The 15,626-nt window shown below is 29.6% G+C and overlaps 3 protein-coding genes across 5 annotated transcripts; 1 reads left to right on the top strand and 2 right to left on the bottom strand.

Annotated features, from left to right (window-relative positions):
• Positions 1 to 732: 732 nt before the first annotated feature.
• On the bottom strand, positions 733 to 2,661 carry ND-B18 (NADH dehydrogenase (ubiquinone) B18 subunit). The gene is made up of 3 exons (XM_068774503.1): positions 2,381 to 2,661; positions 1,981 to 2,149; positions 733 to 865 (listed from the first exon to the last, which is right to left on the bottom strand). Exons 1-3 carry the CDS (start codon positions 2,487 to 2,489, stop codon positions 787 to 789), a joined length of 357 nt encoding a protein of 118 aa, XP_068630604.1. The 5' UTR covers positions 2,490 to 2,661; the 3' UTR covers positions 733 to 786.
• Positions 2,662 to 3,506: 845 nt separating this feature from the next.
• LOC137930796 (serine/threonine-protein kinase Nek8-like) lies at positions 3,507 to 9,118 on the top strand. 3 transcript variants are annotated; one of them, XM_068774093.1, is made up of 7 exons: positions 3,507 to 3,579; positions 3,646 to 3,736; positions 3,809 to 3,979; positions 4,051 to 4,211; positions 5,499 to 5,649; positions 7,228 to 7,393; positions 8,338 to 9,118. In XM_068774093.1, exons 1-7 carry the CDS (start codon positions 3,509 to 3,511, stop codon positions 8,436 to 8,438), a joined length of 912 nt encoding a protein of 303 aa, XP_068630194.1. In that variant the 5' UTR covers positions 3,507 to 3,508; the 3' UTR covers positions 8,439 to 9,118. The 3 variants fall into 3 exon arrangements, with proteins under 3 accessions (XP_068630194.1, XP_068630196.1, XP_068630193.1); XM_068774095.1 differs by lacking the exon at positions 8,338 to 9,118 and having other exon boundaries at positions 7,228 to 8,135; XM_068774092.1 differs by lacking the exon at positions 8,338 to 9,118 and having other exon boundaries at positions 3,509 to 3,736; positions 7,228 to 8,135.
• Positions 9,119 to 9,697: 579 nt separating this feature from the next.
• U2A (small nuclear ribonucleoprotein polypeptide A'-like U2A) lies at positions 9,698 to 12,697 on the bottom strand. Its single transcript, XM_068774418.1, has 6 exons — positions 12,514 to 12,697; positions 12,169 to 12,316; positions 11,810 to 11,974; positions 10,654 to 10,838; positions 10,429 to 10,572; positions 9,698 to 10,097 (listed from the first exon to the last, which is right to left on the bottom strand). The coding sequence occupies exons 1-6, from the start codon at positions 12,593 to 12,595 to the stop codon at positions 10,051 to 10,053; spliced, it is 771 nt and encodes a 256-aa protein (XP_068630519.1). The 5' UTR covers positions 12,596 to 12,697; the 3' UTR covers positions 9,698 to 10,050.
• Between the last annotated feature and the right edge of the window lie 2,929 nt (positions 12,698 to 15,626).

Genomic DNA, 15,626 nt, shown 5'->3' with positions numbered 1-15,626 from the left:
TATAAACTACAGAACATAAGGTGAAAGTTTATGAATCCGTTATTTTGTATCATGGCAATGATGTGAATTTTCTCTGGGTTGTCATTAATTTTTTATCTATGGTTTCCTATAAAACTATTAAAATATTAATGTAAGTTTTTATAAACGCATATTTTGCAAAAAGAATCTATAAAATGTAAATATAACGTGTAAAAAATTAGATTAATATTGTGTTAATAGCAATCTACTGAATATTTTAATTGTTGATTTTTGTTAAGCCTTATCTGTGACTTCCAAATATGTTTAAATTTATTCAAATTTCATTTGAAAAATCTAATTCAAGTTAGTTTAATTTCTTTAAGCACAAGCTTTTCACCAAGCAAAAAATAGTCTAAATATTTTTTCATCAATGGCCACTTATTAAAATATACTGAATATTTAAATGAATTAGTTAACGTATTATTATTTCAATGCCTAAAAATTACTACCGATATATGTCATTAATTATAAAAACCAATTTGCTTATGCGAAAAATTAAGAGTTCGATTCTTCAAATCACGTGATTAAAATTTTTCTGAATTATTAAGATATTAAAAAAATTTCTATAATAAATTCCTGTACTTGCCACAGTTCAATATATTTAATAAATTGTTCAGATATGTCTTGGCAAACAATTTCTTGTTTTTAACAAGCGATGTAAATAGCAATTTAGTTAGTTTTAGGAAAATTTATACAAAATAAAAAGCACAACAATTACAACATTTTAACTAGTTTATTTACAATTCTCAGAATTCATTTCTAATTCATTTAAGCGGCACCCACTAGACGCTGTTCACGGAGTCTTAAACGACGTTCACGTTCAAACTCTTTCATACGCAGAACATAGCTGTAAAAGATAATTACTTTTAATAAGGGTTGATTAATGACTTATTAACAACGATTTTGAAAATTTACAGAAAATTCGGAATTCTTATTCAAACACTACTTGATAAATACTATGATGAGTTTATTAAACAGAAATCCACAAAAATGTCATAATGGGACCAGTAACTGGTTTACAAACATTTCTTATATTTATTAATAAATAAATATAAAGATATATAAAAATGTAGAGATATATATGTATATAAATATATAGAATGCAGCATTATCTAAGTTATTAAGCACAGTTCTGTGTAATACATTTAATATTATAATTTAGACATGCCATTCACCATCAGGTCAGTTAAACATTACATGTAGAAATAAATACAGATAAACATAAAACCCAAAGTTGTTGTGGTAAAATAAATCACGTTTAATTATGGGTTTTGGACAATTTTATCATGTTTGCTTCTTACAGCTTTTTCGAAATTCAATACTTGTTTAAGCATGTATCATATCTTTAAGCCAAAATTGGATATCATTTGTTATACATTAATAAGGTAATTATTATTTGTCATAATTTGAAATACTGTCCCTTAATCATAAATTAAATAAATACAAATAGCTTGGCACCAAATAAGTCATGACAAAGTACAACAAATATCAACACTTAATAATAAATCAGTCTTAGACGATGAGTACATTATAGCAAAATACATAAATGCAGTCAAAACTTTTACATCTTTTATTTAATTCCATTAGTTTTATCAAAAGAAATTGTGACAGAAAATAATCTATGGATAATATGAAATTTAAAGAAATTTTTAAAGTTGCAATGTTTTCATGTTTCTCTTTTCAAAGGAAGGTTAAACTGATAAAATATGACAAAATAACAAATTTTTCTTTTTAGTTTACCAATGCCACTAGGAAATGATGAAATTATACATTCGTAAAGTTTCTGACAAGGCTCAGGAAGCAAATTGGGGACAATTTTATTAATTTAAGGTTGAAATAGATTCTTAAGCAGTTCAGAGAAATAAATATTACCCGTTATTTATCTATTACCATTTACCAATCCTTTAATTCAAATTTCGTTAGAAAATTTAATTATTTGCGAAATAAAAGTATATTACTTACTCCTGTTGTTCACAGTTTAAGTAATTGTGCTTCTCGTGGGCGCACTTGTATACCATGGGCATGTTCTTATAGCGACAGACCTGATATTCCAGCAAGAAATGAGCGCAATAGTCACGTTTTGAGGGCGGAATTTTGGCGGAAATCAAGTCTTCTTCTTTTGCAATCATTTCTGTAAAGTACAAGAATAGTTATCCTAATAACAATATATTAGAGTAAGTGTTTTTAAAGAATTATATACTATATTCTTAACATGTAAATAAACTATTATATTGAAAACATTCTCTAACAGATATAACCTCTTTTAATTATATAACACATAAATTAAAAAAAAAACAATCGCTTTCTATAATTATTGGATAATTTAAACGTATGATTTTAAATGAAAGAACATTCAATATACCTCGTTGTTTACGTTCGAAAGGGAATCCGGCTTGTGGATCGAAAGTTGGTTTATCGTCCATATAAAGATCAACATTTCTTGCATTATAGGAACCTAATATTTGCCCCATTTTTATGTTCAATGCTCTTTTTACAACTTATTTAAGCTCTTTCTTAATATGAACTCTAAATTTTAAATAATTATAGCTGTGGACCAGGCCTTAGGCCCTATGTTTTTAATTTCCTCCAAAACAGTAGATAGATCGAATTATATTTTCTTTGGATAGAGTTAAGGGAATGTTGCCATTACCTAGTCGAATTCGCTGATCAATTTTAATTGACATTACTTTCGCAAAGTAATGTAAAAGGAATACAATGATTTTTAAAAACTAGTTCATTGCCTTTTCTAAAAATTAATACAGCTGTCTTTAATAAAACACTTGAATTCCAATTTTGAACTATCTAGAATAAGAGAAAAACATGTTAACACATTCACGCATGCAGCGACGCCAATCGTGGCTTTCTAAGGAGCCCTCGAACTTTGCCTCCCTAAAAACATGTTAGACTAAGCACCCTCAGCGCTCTGCTATCTCACATCCATGGAATATGCGAATGCCATTTGTGCAGGAGAGCAAATCAGATCCAAAATGAAACCAAAAAATTGCACTTCAGCTGTTTTTAAAATTCGTCATCTGTCAACAAGATAATTATTTTGGCTATAGTCAGGACCCGTGAGTTAGCAAGCGGCCGATAAAATATAAAGGTTCTAGTCGCACTTGAGCTACAAGTTATAAATAAAAACTGAACATATGTATATACATTATTTAATAAATCTTCCTCCAAAAACCGAAAAATATTTTAAATTTGAATATAATATTTTTGCATGTACAAGTTATTTTAGTTTAAAACATGGGTATAAATTTATCGTAATATACTAGACATGAGAATGTAAACGGAGTTATTTTATTCTCTCCTGAACAAAAAATTAAAAAGTAAAATTGCATTTTAAACAATATGATGTTAATTTTTGTACTATAAAACCATATAATTTAACACTTGTCAAATTAAATATATTTGGGTAGATGAAAAAAGTTAAGGATAAAGTAATTACCGTATCGACTTACATTTATCTTAAAAATATTGGACAAAGATGGATATTACGGAAAGATTTAGACTTTGTAGATTAAAAGTTATAAAAACAATTGGTAAAGGTACATACGGGTACGTATATGTTTATTTATTATACAAATTAATAAACGTAATAATAATTTTTCTCTCAACTTTTAGAAACGTGTATCTGTGTGAAAAATGTAGTACAAAGTCACTTACTGTAGTAAAAGATATTGAACTTAATACGAAGATTCAAAATCATAATCAGGTAATATATGCATATATTTTATAGTAATGATTTTTTTTATTTTGTTATATATAATCTTAATTCGTATTTAAGGAAATTGCGAATGAAATTAAAATATTGTCGACAGTGAATCATCCAAATATTATAAAATTTTACAACTGTTTTTATCAAGAACAATATGTAATGATTTGCATGGAGTATGCTACAAATGGAAATTTAGCTGAATACATGTTTAAACGATGTCCAGAATTAATAAAACAAACGGTAAGAATAAAGTTTCTTTGTATTGTTTCCAGTGTGCTTGAAATATATTATCTAATTATTTTTTCTTTCAGGAGATTTTATTTTATTTTAGTCAGGTTCTCCTAGGAGTGCATTATATTCACAGTTTAGATATAATTCACCGAGATTTAAAAGCAGAAAACATTCTCTTAACGGGCAAGAATGGCAAGATAGTAAAGATCGGGGATTTTGGTATTTCTAAGATGTTAGCCAGGTCAGAATTTTTCAATGATTATTTTGTTTTTCAATTCCAATCAGTTTAATCAAGTAAAAACTTATTTTATTAGGGAGACCGGAAAGTAACGTCGTTTCTATCAACATATTTTACAGAAAAACCGATTGATTCTCATCGCTCCGGCATTAAAAATCCGTATACTAGATGGTAAAAGGTTGTTGACAACGAAGGTGAATATATTGTTAATAAGAAATTAAAAATTGTTAAAAATGTAGTCATGGAGATTTAACTTAAGAAAGCGACATTACTTTCCGTAGCCCTTAAAAAATCATTTAGATTTTTTTAAAATAAAAAAATTTCAAAAATTATTGAAGTTTTTTTATTTTAAAAAACATATGCGTCATGAAATTATGCAATTTATTTATTTACCTTTATTACAATTTGTGTAATAGTGGAATAAATGGCTTTAGGCATTCCCTACAGGTCAACCCAATTTAGCATGTGCAAATTATATTTTGCGTAACAGTTTTTAATTTGCTAATAACATTTAATTTTGACTGGCAGAAGCCTAACTTTCAGAATTTTAAACTTGTTATAGTGGGGGCATTATGTGAGATTAGGGCACTTAGTAGTTTTTTTTAATTACATGTCTATTTTATAATACTTTATCGTAGTACCTTTTTTTAATTCAGCTTTAGTCAAGCTGCCGCCAGCTTGGCTTTTGTGCCTGGTTGTACTGTCAAGTGTTATTTTATAAATCGGTTTGACTAATTTCAAACCGATATATAACTTTATTACCCTTCGATAATTACAAAAATTAAGAGAGCACTGAGTAATTCCAAAATACAATGTGCAATACTATAACGATATGTACTGTACGTTATCACAAAAACCTTGTTTGTTTCTTAGGACTTAAGTTATATCGTAAAATATGTGCGTCATTAAAAATTAATTTCTTCACAGTTTAGAACCTCTTGAGTGCGGTTAAATATTATTATTTCTTTATTTATCATATATTATCAAATAAAAAAGCCCTCCTCGCGGCCGCTTCACAAAAGCTTTAATAGCTATTAATTATTAAATCATTCACATAAACATTTAATTCAATCTAACAAGGTTGAATCAAATGTGAAATCTGTTGACTGCTAAGTCTTTGTAACTCTCTACCAAATCTAAAAATCCATCATAAAGTGACAATAATTCGGTATAATTAAGATATATTTAATGACTATAAGTAAAACATAATGCGCAGGCGCCTACGATTTGCGTTTTATGGCAGCAGCATAAAGGGAATATATTTGTGAACATTTATCATTTTAATTTCAGTGCAAAGAAAACCTCAACTGTTATAGGTACTCCATATTATCTCGCTCCAGAACTTTGCGAAGGTAAACCTTATGACACCAAAAGCGATGTATGGGCTCTCGGGTGTTTATTATATGAGATGTGCACACATAAACGAGCTTTTGACTCTGAGGTAATATAACTGAGTAATTATAATATGAAACTATTCAATATACAAACATAAATAATTGGAGATAATTAAGTTAAATTAGATGTTTTTGAGATTATTGCAGCAGTTACAATATATATATGTATCATTATGCTGATATATTAGGCATACACTCGTTTATGCAGTAATATAAGAAATTCATAATTTTTAAACATGTATTAAGACAATGAGTACCAATAACCTACCTGTAAGAACAAAATTGCTAGTATGTAAAATTCTTCTGCTAAGCGTTCCCTTCCTATAATATGGTGCTTCTGAAGAGCCTAGTTTCCAAAAACAAGTATTCTTTGAGATTCATTCAATCAATCATCAATTATAAATGAAAAAAAAGAATTACATTTTCAATTATTTTATTTAAGCATTTAAAGTAAGTAAGCATCATTTAATTACATGCATAAAACAATACTTTTAAAAGTTCCTCGTTTTCGTTACCTCTAATTTTCTTGAAATTTTGTTAATATATACGTGTGCAAATAAAATTCGAAATTAAAACTGATCACCAAACATTTCATACGTTGCTTACTTCACAAGCAAAATATATAAGATTTATTTCGGTTTTGCTCTTAAGCGTGATAATATTAGTTTGTGAAAAATATACGTCACAATAGTGTGTAGTTTAGATAGATACAATGTCAAAATCTTTAAATAAGTGCAAATTATTGTTAGGGAATACACTATTGCATCTGATATTTCGATTATGCCTATATTAAAGAATGACATTGATTTCAAATTGCGGTAAAAACTAGTATAATTAAACATTTATTTTATTAAAAATTAAAAAGAATTTTTTATCGGATATTATTTATTAAAATGATGTCGTCTTGGTGACCATCACGTCCGGCGCACTTAGATTATGGCCTCGATGTTGCATGCCCACTCGCTGCATAAGTGATCGTAGTACCTGTCATCTTGTAACGCCGTAAACGATTTTTTCTTTTACTTCTGAGATAGTCACCGGATATGTTTCGTAGACTACTCTTCAGATACCCCCACAAAAAAAGTCCATTGGGGTAAGATCCGGTCACCAGGGCGGCGAAAGGATGTCACCAAAGCAACTTATCAATTTTTCAGGGAAGAAATCACAAAGAATTGCCATAGTATCTTTAGCTGTTTGGTGTGGCACCATCTTGTTGAAGCCACGTTTGATACTACTACATAGACATACTATACTATATCAGCTACCAGAAGTTCACTGCAAGGTATAGGCTTACCTATAGATCGATCGATAAACAATCTTGCGCTGGCCAAATCCAGCGACATTATATATGTCGTCAGTTTGTGAACACTACGCGAGAACCGGTCAGGCCACGATGGCCATCGGTTGCACGACCGTTATACCCCGCCCACAGCCACTTCAGACAAGCAATTGTTCACGCTACATCGGTGAACTTGTTTTGTCTGTGGATCCTCCTATTTCTTTCATATATATAAATCTAAATACATTAGTTTCTTTTGGTTGTTCGCTGTTGATAAACGTCTTAATTATTACATTATAATAGTAATTGCAGGATTAAATAATATAATTACAATATTTTTTTACAGACACTTGTGGGATTGGTCAAGGTCATAACAAGTGGTAGCGTGCATCCTATTGACATGACTGTGTATGACAGAGGTCTCCAAGACCTTATAGACTCGATGCTGTCGATAGTCCCCGATAAGCGTCCCACAATTAAGGAAGTAATGGGCCGTCCTATTTTGCTTTCAAGTGTGTATACGGTTTTTTTAGATGCTGGAAATGATGAACTATTATATTCTAAAGCTTGTGAGATATTTTAGATTATTACGGCTTTTATTAATTTTATAATATTATCAAGAAAATTTGAATGGACAAAAATATATGAAATGAAAAACTTTAGATGTGGTAAAATATGTATATTGGAGAAATGCTGAAAATTGTTGATCTGAAATCTGTCAAAAAAGGTGTTATTGTTAAAAGATTAAATGCAATAATTTATGTAGCAGCAAGCTGGAAAAGCTGCTTAAGACAGCATAGTCAATGATTTGAGATAATAAGGCCATAGATTGTTGGTAGGTTCCCATGGTTTCACGATAATCAGTAAATAATCCCAGAACCTGATGACTTACAACATACTTTTCTATTCCTTATTTCTCTATAATTTTGTATGACATTAAACTGAAAATTAATAAATACTGATTATCATACGAGATTCATTTATTATATGAAAAGAAAATGTCTTCGATATTTAGATAAATCACTTTATGACTGCAGAGTTGAACTTTAATGGCTGAAAAACTACACAATTGTACTGACACTTGTCACGCAAATAGAAGTACAAATGCAGAAGGGCCAGTTTAATAACTGGATACTGAATATAGCTCTGTAGTTTGGTTTCGTAAAACATTAAAAAATTAGCCCCCCATAACTGAATAGTAACTAAAAATATATTTTTAGTACATTATTCAAAATCCTATGATAATAATACACAGTTCGCATCTTCAGTTAGGTGTGTACTGAATACATCCTACCATGTGTTTAAGTAAATGTATCTAGTATCCATTGCAAATAATATTTGACATTAATGTTATAAACACTAGACTGATTAACTACTTATATTTTAAAGCACAATTATTCAAAAATGTAAAACCCGTAGTGACTGCAGAATTTCAGTTTATTCTATTCTTTTCAAGGTCAGTTTGAACACCTTGAACGCCACGTCAAATCGAGTATTTCCATAAAAGCTACGCGGTTCACCAGTGGGCCATATCTCACAGAATCATCTAAGCCATGAGGGTCATCCATGAGCTGCTTATAAGGATCACCGGAAATGTTTCTTACAAGCCACATACAAAACGCACATGGAAGTGAGCTGCGAGGTCCTGTTGTATAAAAGACAGCATTCTATGTTTTAGAATGTGAATCTCCATTTATAATTTAATAGATTTCCTAATTTTGGTATGGCTTTAATGGGATAGTACGCTATGCTCACCGGTGGGTCATAAAGCAAACTTTTATATTATAAATATAATAAAGTTGCAGTTTTATAAACCATCACCTGTATATTGAGATTAAAATAAATTTGAGCTGCAAATAGTACCACATAGTCCGAAACGTAACTACGAGTATCTGTATCAAAATAATGCAACAACCTAGGTTTTTAAGGAACAGCATATAATGGCATTGTTGTAAGTTTATAAACCATATTCATGGTAAGTAATACTTTTTCGGAATGATTATAATTACATTTAATATGAAATATTAATCACTAATCCAAATAGTACCACAGAGCTTTCATGTTATAGTTAGTGAATCGCAAAGACTTTAGTTCAGTTACATTTAGTTTAGTTAGGTGGCTGATACAGGACCTGCACAGCTCTATACCTAAACTGGCACTACTAAAAGAGACTTGCTATAATATTTGTTTGTAGTAAGTCAATAAAGGTGAAGACAATCTTATCATATAACTGTTTTTGTTCGAAACATACTTATAACTTACGTAAATAACGCAAGGCTGATTAAGTAATATGGCATCAAAATCATGGATACCTAGGTAGTTATCCATATGTATTAAAGGCTAAACTTAATTCAGTATGTGTGCTCAGTATTGTGGCAAACACTTTTTTGTAATTGACTGTTACCCTCATAAATTTGCACTTTTGACCAAATTTAGATTTTAAAATTATGTAAATTTAAATGAAATTATAATGTTATCTAACTCATGACAAAAGCAACTTTGCATATCTCTTGACTGCGAATGTTTGTTGAAAACTTGGTGATTGATAACTTTGTGAAACAATAAATAGACCAGACAAAGTGGTATAATAATCTGCATTTAAAATATATGAAATTGAAAGCAGCAAATAAAGAATTATGTAGATTAAGAACAAATCCATATACTGTTATTATTTTTAATTTTTATGTTATGCACTGGAATTTCAATAAAATGAGTGAAAATGTAATAAATTATGATATCATACACCATTAAAATGGATGGATCATCTGTAATGACAGACTTATTGCAATATTAGTCCTTTGTACTACAGACAAAATTAATACCTTTTTATGAATATAAAATAATGTAACTTAATAGCACTTTTAAAATATTTTGCCGTATGTTTGAGAACATCCTTTTAAAATTTTTAGAATTTTATTCATTCCTATGCTACAAAGAAAATATTCACGCTTGTTTGTCAAGAATGTAGTATCAGTTATTTTAGCAAAATATGCTGAAATTTATGTATCTGTTCTTCTCACCTTAAAATTATAAAAATAACATTTCTTAAATTTGTGTATTATCTGTTCTTACAGCTAATAATTAAAAAGGTCTTTAACAAATTTTTGTGTAGATTGAACTCTTTATGTAATATCTGTTCTTTAACTTGAAAATATTTCAAACATTCAAATCAATTATTTCTTATTTGATCTGTCTCCATTTCTTCATCTTCATTTTCTGAAATAAAACATTTAAAAAATAAGTATTTAATTTAAACGTTTTAAGTTGATTCAAAGTTGGCAAGATTCTAACATTTTTTGTTTTACCAATATCAATCCATAATGTAAGAAATATGAATCTTTTAGATATTTTTTCTAATTTAAAACATTTATTTGCAAAATTACTATAGTGAAACAAAGTTCATTAATATAACAATAACATGACTAAAGAAATCAATTTATTTCTTTTTTTGTTTATATAGTAAATTTTGAAATAGATTTATTAAAATAAATGAATTATGATAAAGTAATGGAGTTTTGAAGCAAAATAATGAAATAAAATATCTTACGTTGACCATTTGTTGGTGGTTGTAAAGGTTTCTGTCCTGGTATTTGACCAGATTGCAGCATTCTTGTAAGTCTTTCAACTTCTTGCAATGAAGATGCATTTTTGATAGCTTCTCTGATCTTGTGAATTTCTTGCGGGTTAACATCTGTTAAATAGTAGTATAAATTTAGAGCATTAGTTAAAAAAATAATTATATGATGTCCCAATTAAAAAATATAATACTGACTTGTAATTTTAGGATCAGGCATGTTTCCTCCCGGTACAAATGTTTTAGCTTTTCTCAAAATTTCCTTTTGCATTTCTTTTCCTTTTTTACTCTTAAACAAGACATTTGCCTCGTCCCTTTCCTTTTGTTTGATTTTTCTGAAATCTAACAATCGTAACTCAGGAAATTTGAATGCCACATAAGCTCTGAAAACAAAAATAAAAATATGTAAATATCACATAATAGTTAAATCATTGTTTCCACTATTTGCACACAAAATCAATATTAATGCATAATAATAAATAGTGTCCAAATAGAAGGCATTATAAATGAAGACTTGATATTAGAACTATTAAAATAAAACAATAAGTGATTTGCCTAGAAATATTTGTTTGTGCATATGACGGGTAAAAAAAAATATTTTTAGTAACTTGATAGTAGACTTTTGAAATAAAGAATATTAAAAAGAAGCTTTGCATTTGTGTATAGAAGTAATATTATTTACACAATAAATCACCACATTTTTAATATAAATCTAATGTTGGATATAAAGCCCAGGTTTGTCATTTTACCAAGAGACAAATAGGACAGATGACACATGACAACTTGATAAATAATACAGAGTTAGTAACAACTTATTTTCGATTAAACTGACAACAGAAATTTCATACAAGCACAGAATTTTGAAATTTACAACTACTGCTAGCACTAAATCTAGGATATAAAAGGTTACCCTAACTTAAGTTTATGGACTGTTACCTAACTAAACAAATACCCTTCACAAGAATAAAAAAGCAAGTTTCAATACTTTCTCTAACAAAAGTGTTGATTATAACAATAGTAATACAATAACAACAGTCTTCTTATATTCTCAAGTAAAAGTTAATTCTCCCTCTCTCTTGTAGAATTTCTAGTTGTCATGACAGGTTTTGATTATTAAATAATTGAAAATACAATGTAAAACTTTAAGGTAGACAAATCCTTTTTTATTCTTACTGTTTGCTTAAATGTTATAACACTGGTTTTTAGTAATGTGCCCCCTATACTTTGAAACCATCTATTCCCCTTATGATAAACTCCAGGGTCCATCAGGGTGGTACCACCATCATCTTTCCGAGTATAAAGATTGTGTTTTTCTATTTCCTCTTGCAAAACACAAGAAAAGTTGTTTATTTACCTGTAGTGTTGTTTATTTGCAACAGGGTTGTGCATCAAAGATAATGTTTTTAGCTTCGAAAGACTTGCTAAAGGATCTAAATCTCCTAATTCATTAATGTTGTTGTTTGTTAAAATTACAGATTCCAAATTTGGCAAATATTGTTCCAGATTTTCACCTATTCTTCTGTAAAAATGGTTTAATGATATTAATTATAGGTAATGCAGGTAAGGTTGACATTTGCACAGCAGGGAAATAATAATCATAAATTTGATTGAAACCATAAATTTGATAATAACGGATCTGAAATTAGATGCTTAAATTGCTATTTTGTATATAAAAAAAACCTAAGTGTACGTTTTGATAACAATCATACTTACACAATCCTATTATTATTAAAAAATAAACATTTTAGTCTTTTCAATAATGGAAAACCATCAAGTTTTCGAATATCGTTATCAGAAAAATCGATGGTATCAAATTGATCCAAAGTTGCGCCCAAATTTTCAATTTGTGGAATTTTATAACCTGGAAATAATAAACAATGTATTGTGTACATATTATTCAATGGTAATATAATACTAATACTGGTAAATATGAACTTATTTATCACAGTAAATAGAAAATGTTCTATGTTTGTAATATTTTAACATATGCAAGCATTAATTTATTTAAGTATGTTTTAAAACGGCGATATTGCAAACACAACATACAAATGAACTAACCTCTAAGATCCAACTCCCGATCTTTACATGGATTCATGTATTGCATTGAATTTTGAATCAGTTCCGTAGTAAGTTTCACCATTTTTGACGAAAAATAATAATCATATGATATTACAACCTTATTTAAGAACGTTTTATATTTACGAATTTTCGTATGCACTGGATTTTATAAAAAGTAGAAGCCTACTAGTAATGTGACCATTTAAAAAAATGATTCAGATTTTATGATTCAGATGTTATTTGCAATGTTAAAATTATTGTAATTGTTTGAAGTCATATATTACAAAGTCGAAAATGAACAAAAACCTGTTTTTAATTAAATAAAAATTAAGGTATGACGGATAATTACGAGGAATAATTACAATTAAATGAGATATTGAAGTAAAATAAAAAATATTATTACAGCGGAGGGATAATTATTGTATGAATGTATACGATTTGAATGTCATATATAATGTCATACATACTGTTATAATTAAGAATATGCAAAAAATTACCTTTGAATGGAATCTGTCATTTTTTTATAAGCGTTCATTGTATTTTCGTATTTTCGCGCCAACATATTGTGGACGCACCAAAATGTTTATGGCCTAGGATGATAAAGAGAAGCAATCATTGTGATTGCTTTGTATAAAGTATGTATGATGCAAAATACAATTATAAGATCTCTATATGATATCAAATGTTAATGTTCCGGACTATTGAAAGGTACGAGTACAATGAAATCTCCTCTGTCTATGACACAACAATATCTGCCAATTCACATAGTATTGGTACGAAAAGGGCTATCAAAGCAGCAAGGGAAAATTGGAAAATTTGAAAAAATCCTGTCCGAAAGGAATAGATTTTGTCTCGGGAGATAAAGAAAATCATGTTGCGAATTTTAAATGATGACTTTGGACTTGCAGTCATATTTTTGTAAAAAAGGTATCAAAACATCGACATAGGTGTATCAAGGTACCATTCTTGGGAAGGTAGTTAACAATACCATGTCCAATAACCAAGAATAGATTTTTCAGCAAGGCTCGGCGCCGGTTTATAAAGTAACCTTTGTTAAAAATGAACGTTCCGGGCTTCATCAGAGCTAAAGACTGGCCATCATCTAGTCCTGATCTTAATCCACTGGATTATGATTTATAGTCAGCTTTAGAGAATAACGCTTTCTATAAACGCCAGGATAATTTAGGTTTCCAAAACTATTTTTACGATTGGCAGTGAAGAATTTTCACACAGAAAGAGTGCGTGCTGCTTTTGATAACTGGCCTTAACTTTTAAAGGACTGAATTGCAGCCAACGGAGACAACGAAATAAGTTTTATATATCTTTAACGGTTTCACATTACTGTATTGAACTTAAACACTTTAATAATAATAGATAATACGTACAATAAAAAAAAGTTGTTTTTCTTTATAACAATTTTAAGTATATGCTGCCAGGAGTTTTCTTTTCCGAGTTCTCTTTTTTGAAATTTTCTGAATAATTTTTTTTTAATTGAAAACGGTAACACCTGCTATATATGGTACCTAACCCCTATTGACCTCGTTTTGAGAATTATGCGCATAATGTTTAAAAACATTTTTATTTTACTTAATTTACTCTCCCGCCATTATAATAATAATTGCCAAATATTTGTTATTATTTTTTAATCATTCGACTAATGCCACCTATGAGCAGAATTTGACAACTATAGAATTAATTGTCAGTTCTGCGGTGACTGTCTGCATTTTTTTACACCTTTTAAATGATTTAATGATAGTTTATAATGCAAATAATACTTTGAGTCTTAGCTCATATGTTCAAATAATACACGTTTTCAGTAATTGGAATAAAAAAATTCTTTAAAAATGTATGAATGGATGAATGGCGTGTTAATATCGGTCTGCATAATTATACCCTATCCCTCCTAACAGTACCTAAGCGTAGGTGCCTATGTTCCTTAATTTGATTGCCGAGTGATCCACCCTGCCCTCCAACCTTCACTCCGCACTCACTATACAAACAGCAACACAGACTCGACCAGGAAAGTCTCGTCTCCACTGCCCCATCCTCCATCAGAGTGTCTAATGTAGGTTCGGTAGGCGTTACAGAGCGAAAGGGAAAGAAAGAAGAACTGCGGCAAGAATGAAAAGAACGAAAGATCATACGATGTATGAAAGAAAATAATGAAAATAAAAAATATGTAAATAAATTAAATAATATTGAATAGAGTCCCATACAAGATAGGGGGTACGAGAGGCTCCCAATAGCGGGGGCCACAAAAAAAAAATAAGGTTCGGAAAATCGAATGCTTTAGTTTATAGTATAATTCGCGGATCCTTACGTTCTTTGAATTCATTTCCGATGAAGCTGTAAAAACAATGAAAGTTATTAATGTGATCACACGGGTATAGATGTTTACGTCCCATATATTTATGATATTCTCTTAATTTCTTAAGATGAATCCCTGCAAAGAGCGCAAATGTTCCTAGATCTCCGTACTCTTCAGAACACTCCAATAATTTAGTATCGTGCTGGTGTGTGCACCTTCGGAGAGAATAAAACCTAAGCTGATTCTCCTTAATAAAGACTGTCGAAGGTATACGCAGATTTCTTGGTATGATAAACTTTTACCGTACTTATACGTTGGACACTTCACTTGAGGAATTGTTTAATAATTAATAGGTTCATCACGCAAACTTCACCTATTCAATTGCAAGAGCTCCTTTTGATGTGTTGTCGTATCTTCTTTCATCACTTCGTCACAAATTAAGGCATTGCTGCAATAAAAAGGAGATTATCAATAGCACTAGAAACCGCTAGTAATTATAGATGCTAAATAATAAACTATTACTACAGGGAGCTACTAATTTGTACCTCTGTAGATGTGACCATATACACCGATCACAGCTATAAGCTTGAATGTTATTTTATCAACAAGTGGTTTTACGAGTTTTTGATAGTTTTTTTACCGATAAAATGGTATTTAAACACAAGTCATTATAAGTATTTTGTCAAGAATTAAATTCCTACTGCAATTCATTAAGTAACACTCATAACACTAGCATAATTCATTCGTATGGAATTCATGTGGTCTTGACAATCAATTGTTTCGTATACGAAGGTAGACACGGCGC

The sequence above is a fragment of the Battus philenor genome, unplaced genomic scaffold, assembly GCF_028537555.1.
Source record: "Battus philenor isolate CCGP_79_NKW_IND1 unplaced genomic scaffold, ilBatPhil1.0.hap1 SCAF_7, whole genome shotgun sequence".
NCBI classification, from domain to species: Eukaryota; Metazoa; Arthropoda; class Insecta; order Lepidoptera; family Papilionidae; genus Battus; species Battus philenor.
Note: the sequence above shows the minus strand (reverse complement) of the source record. Positions and strands in the feature narration are given on the sequence as shown.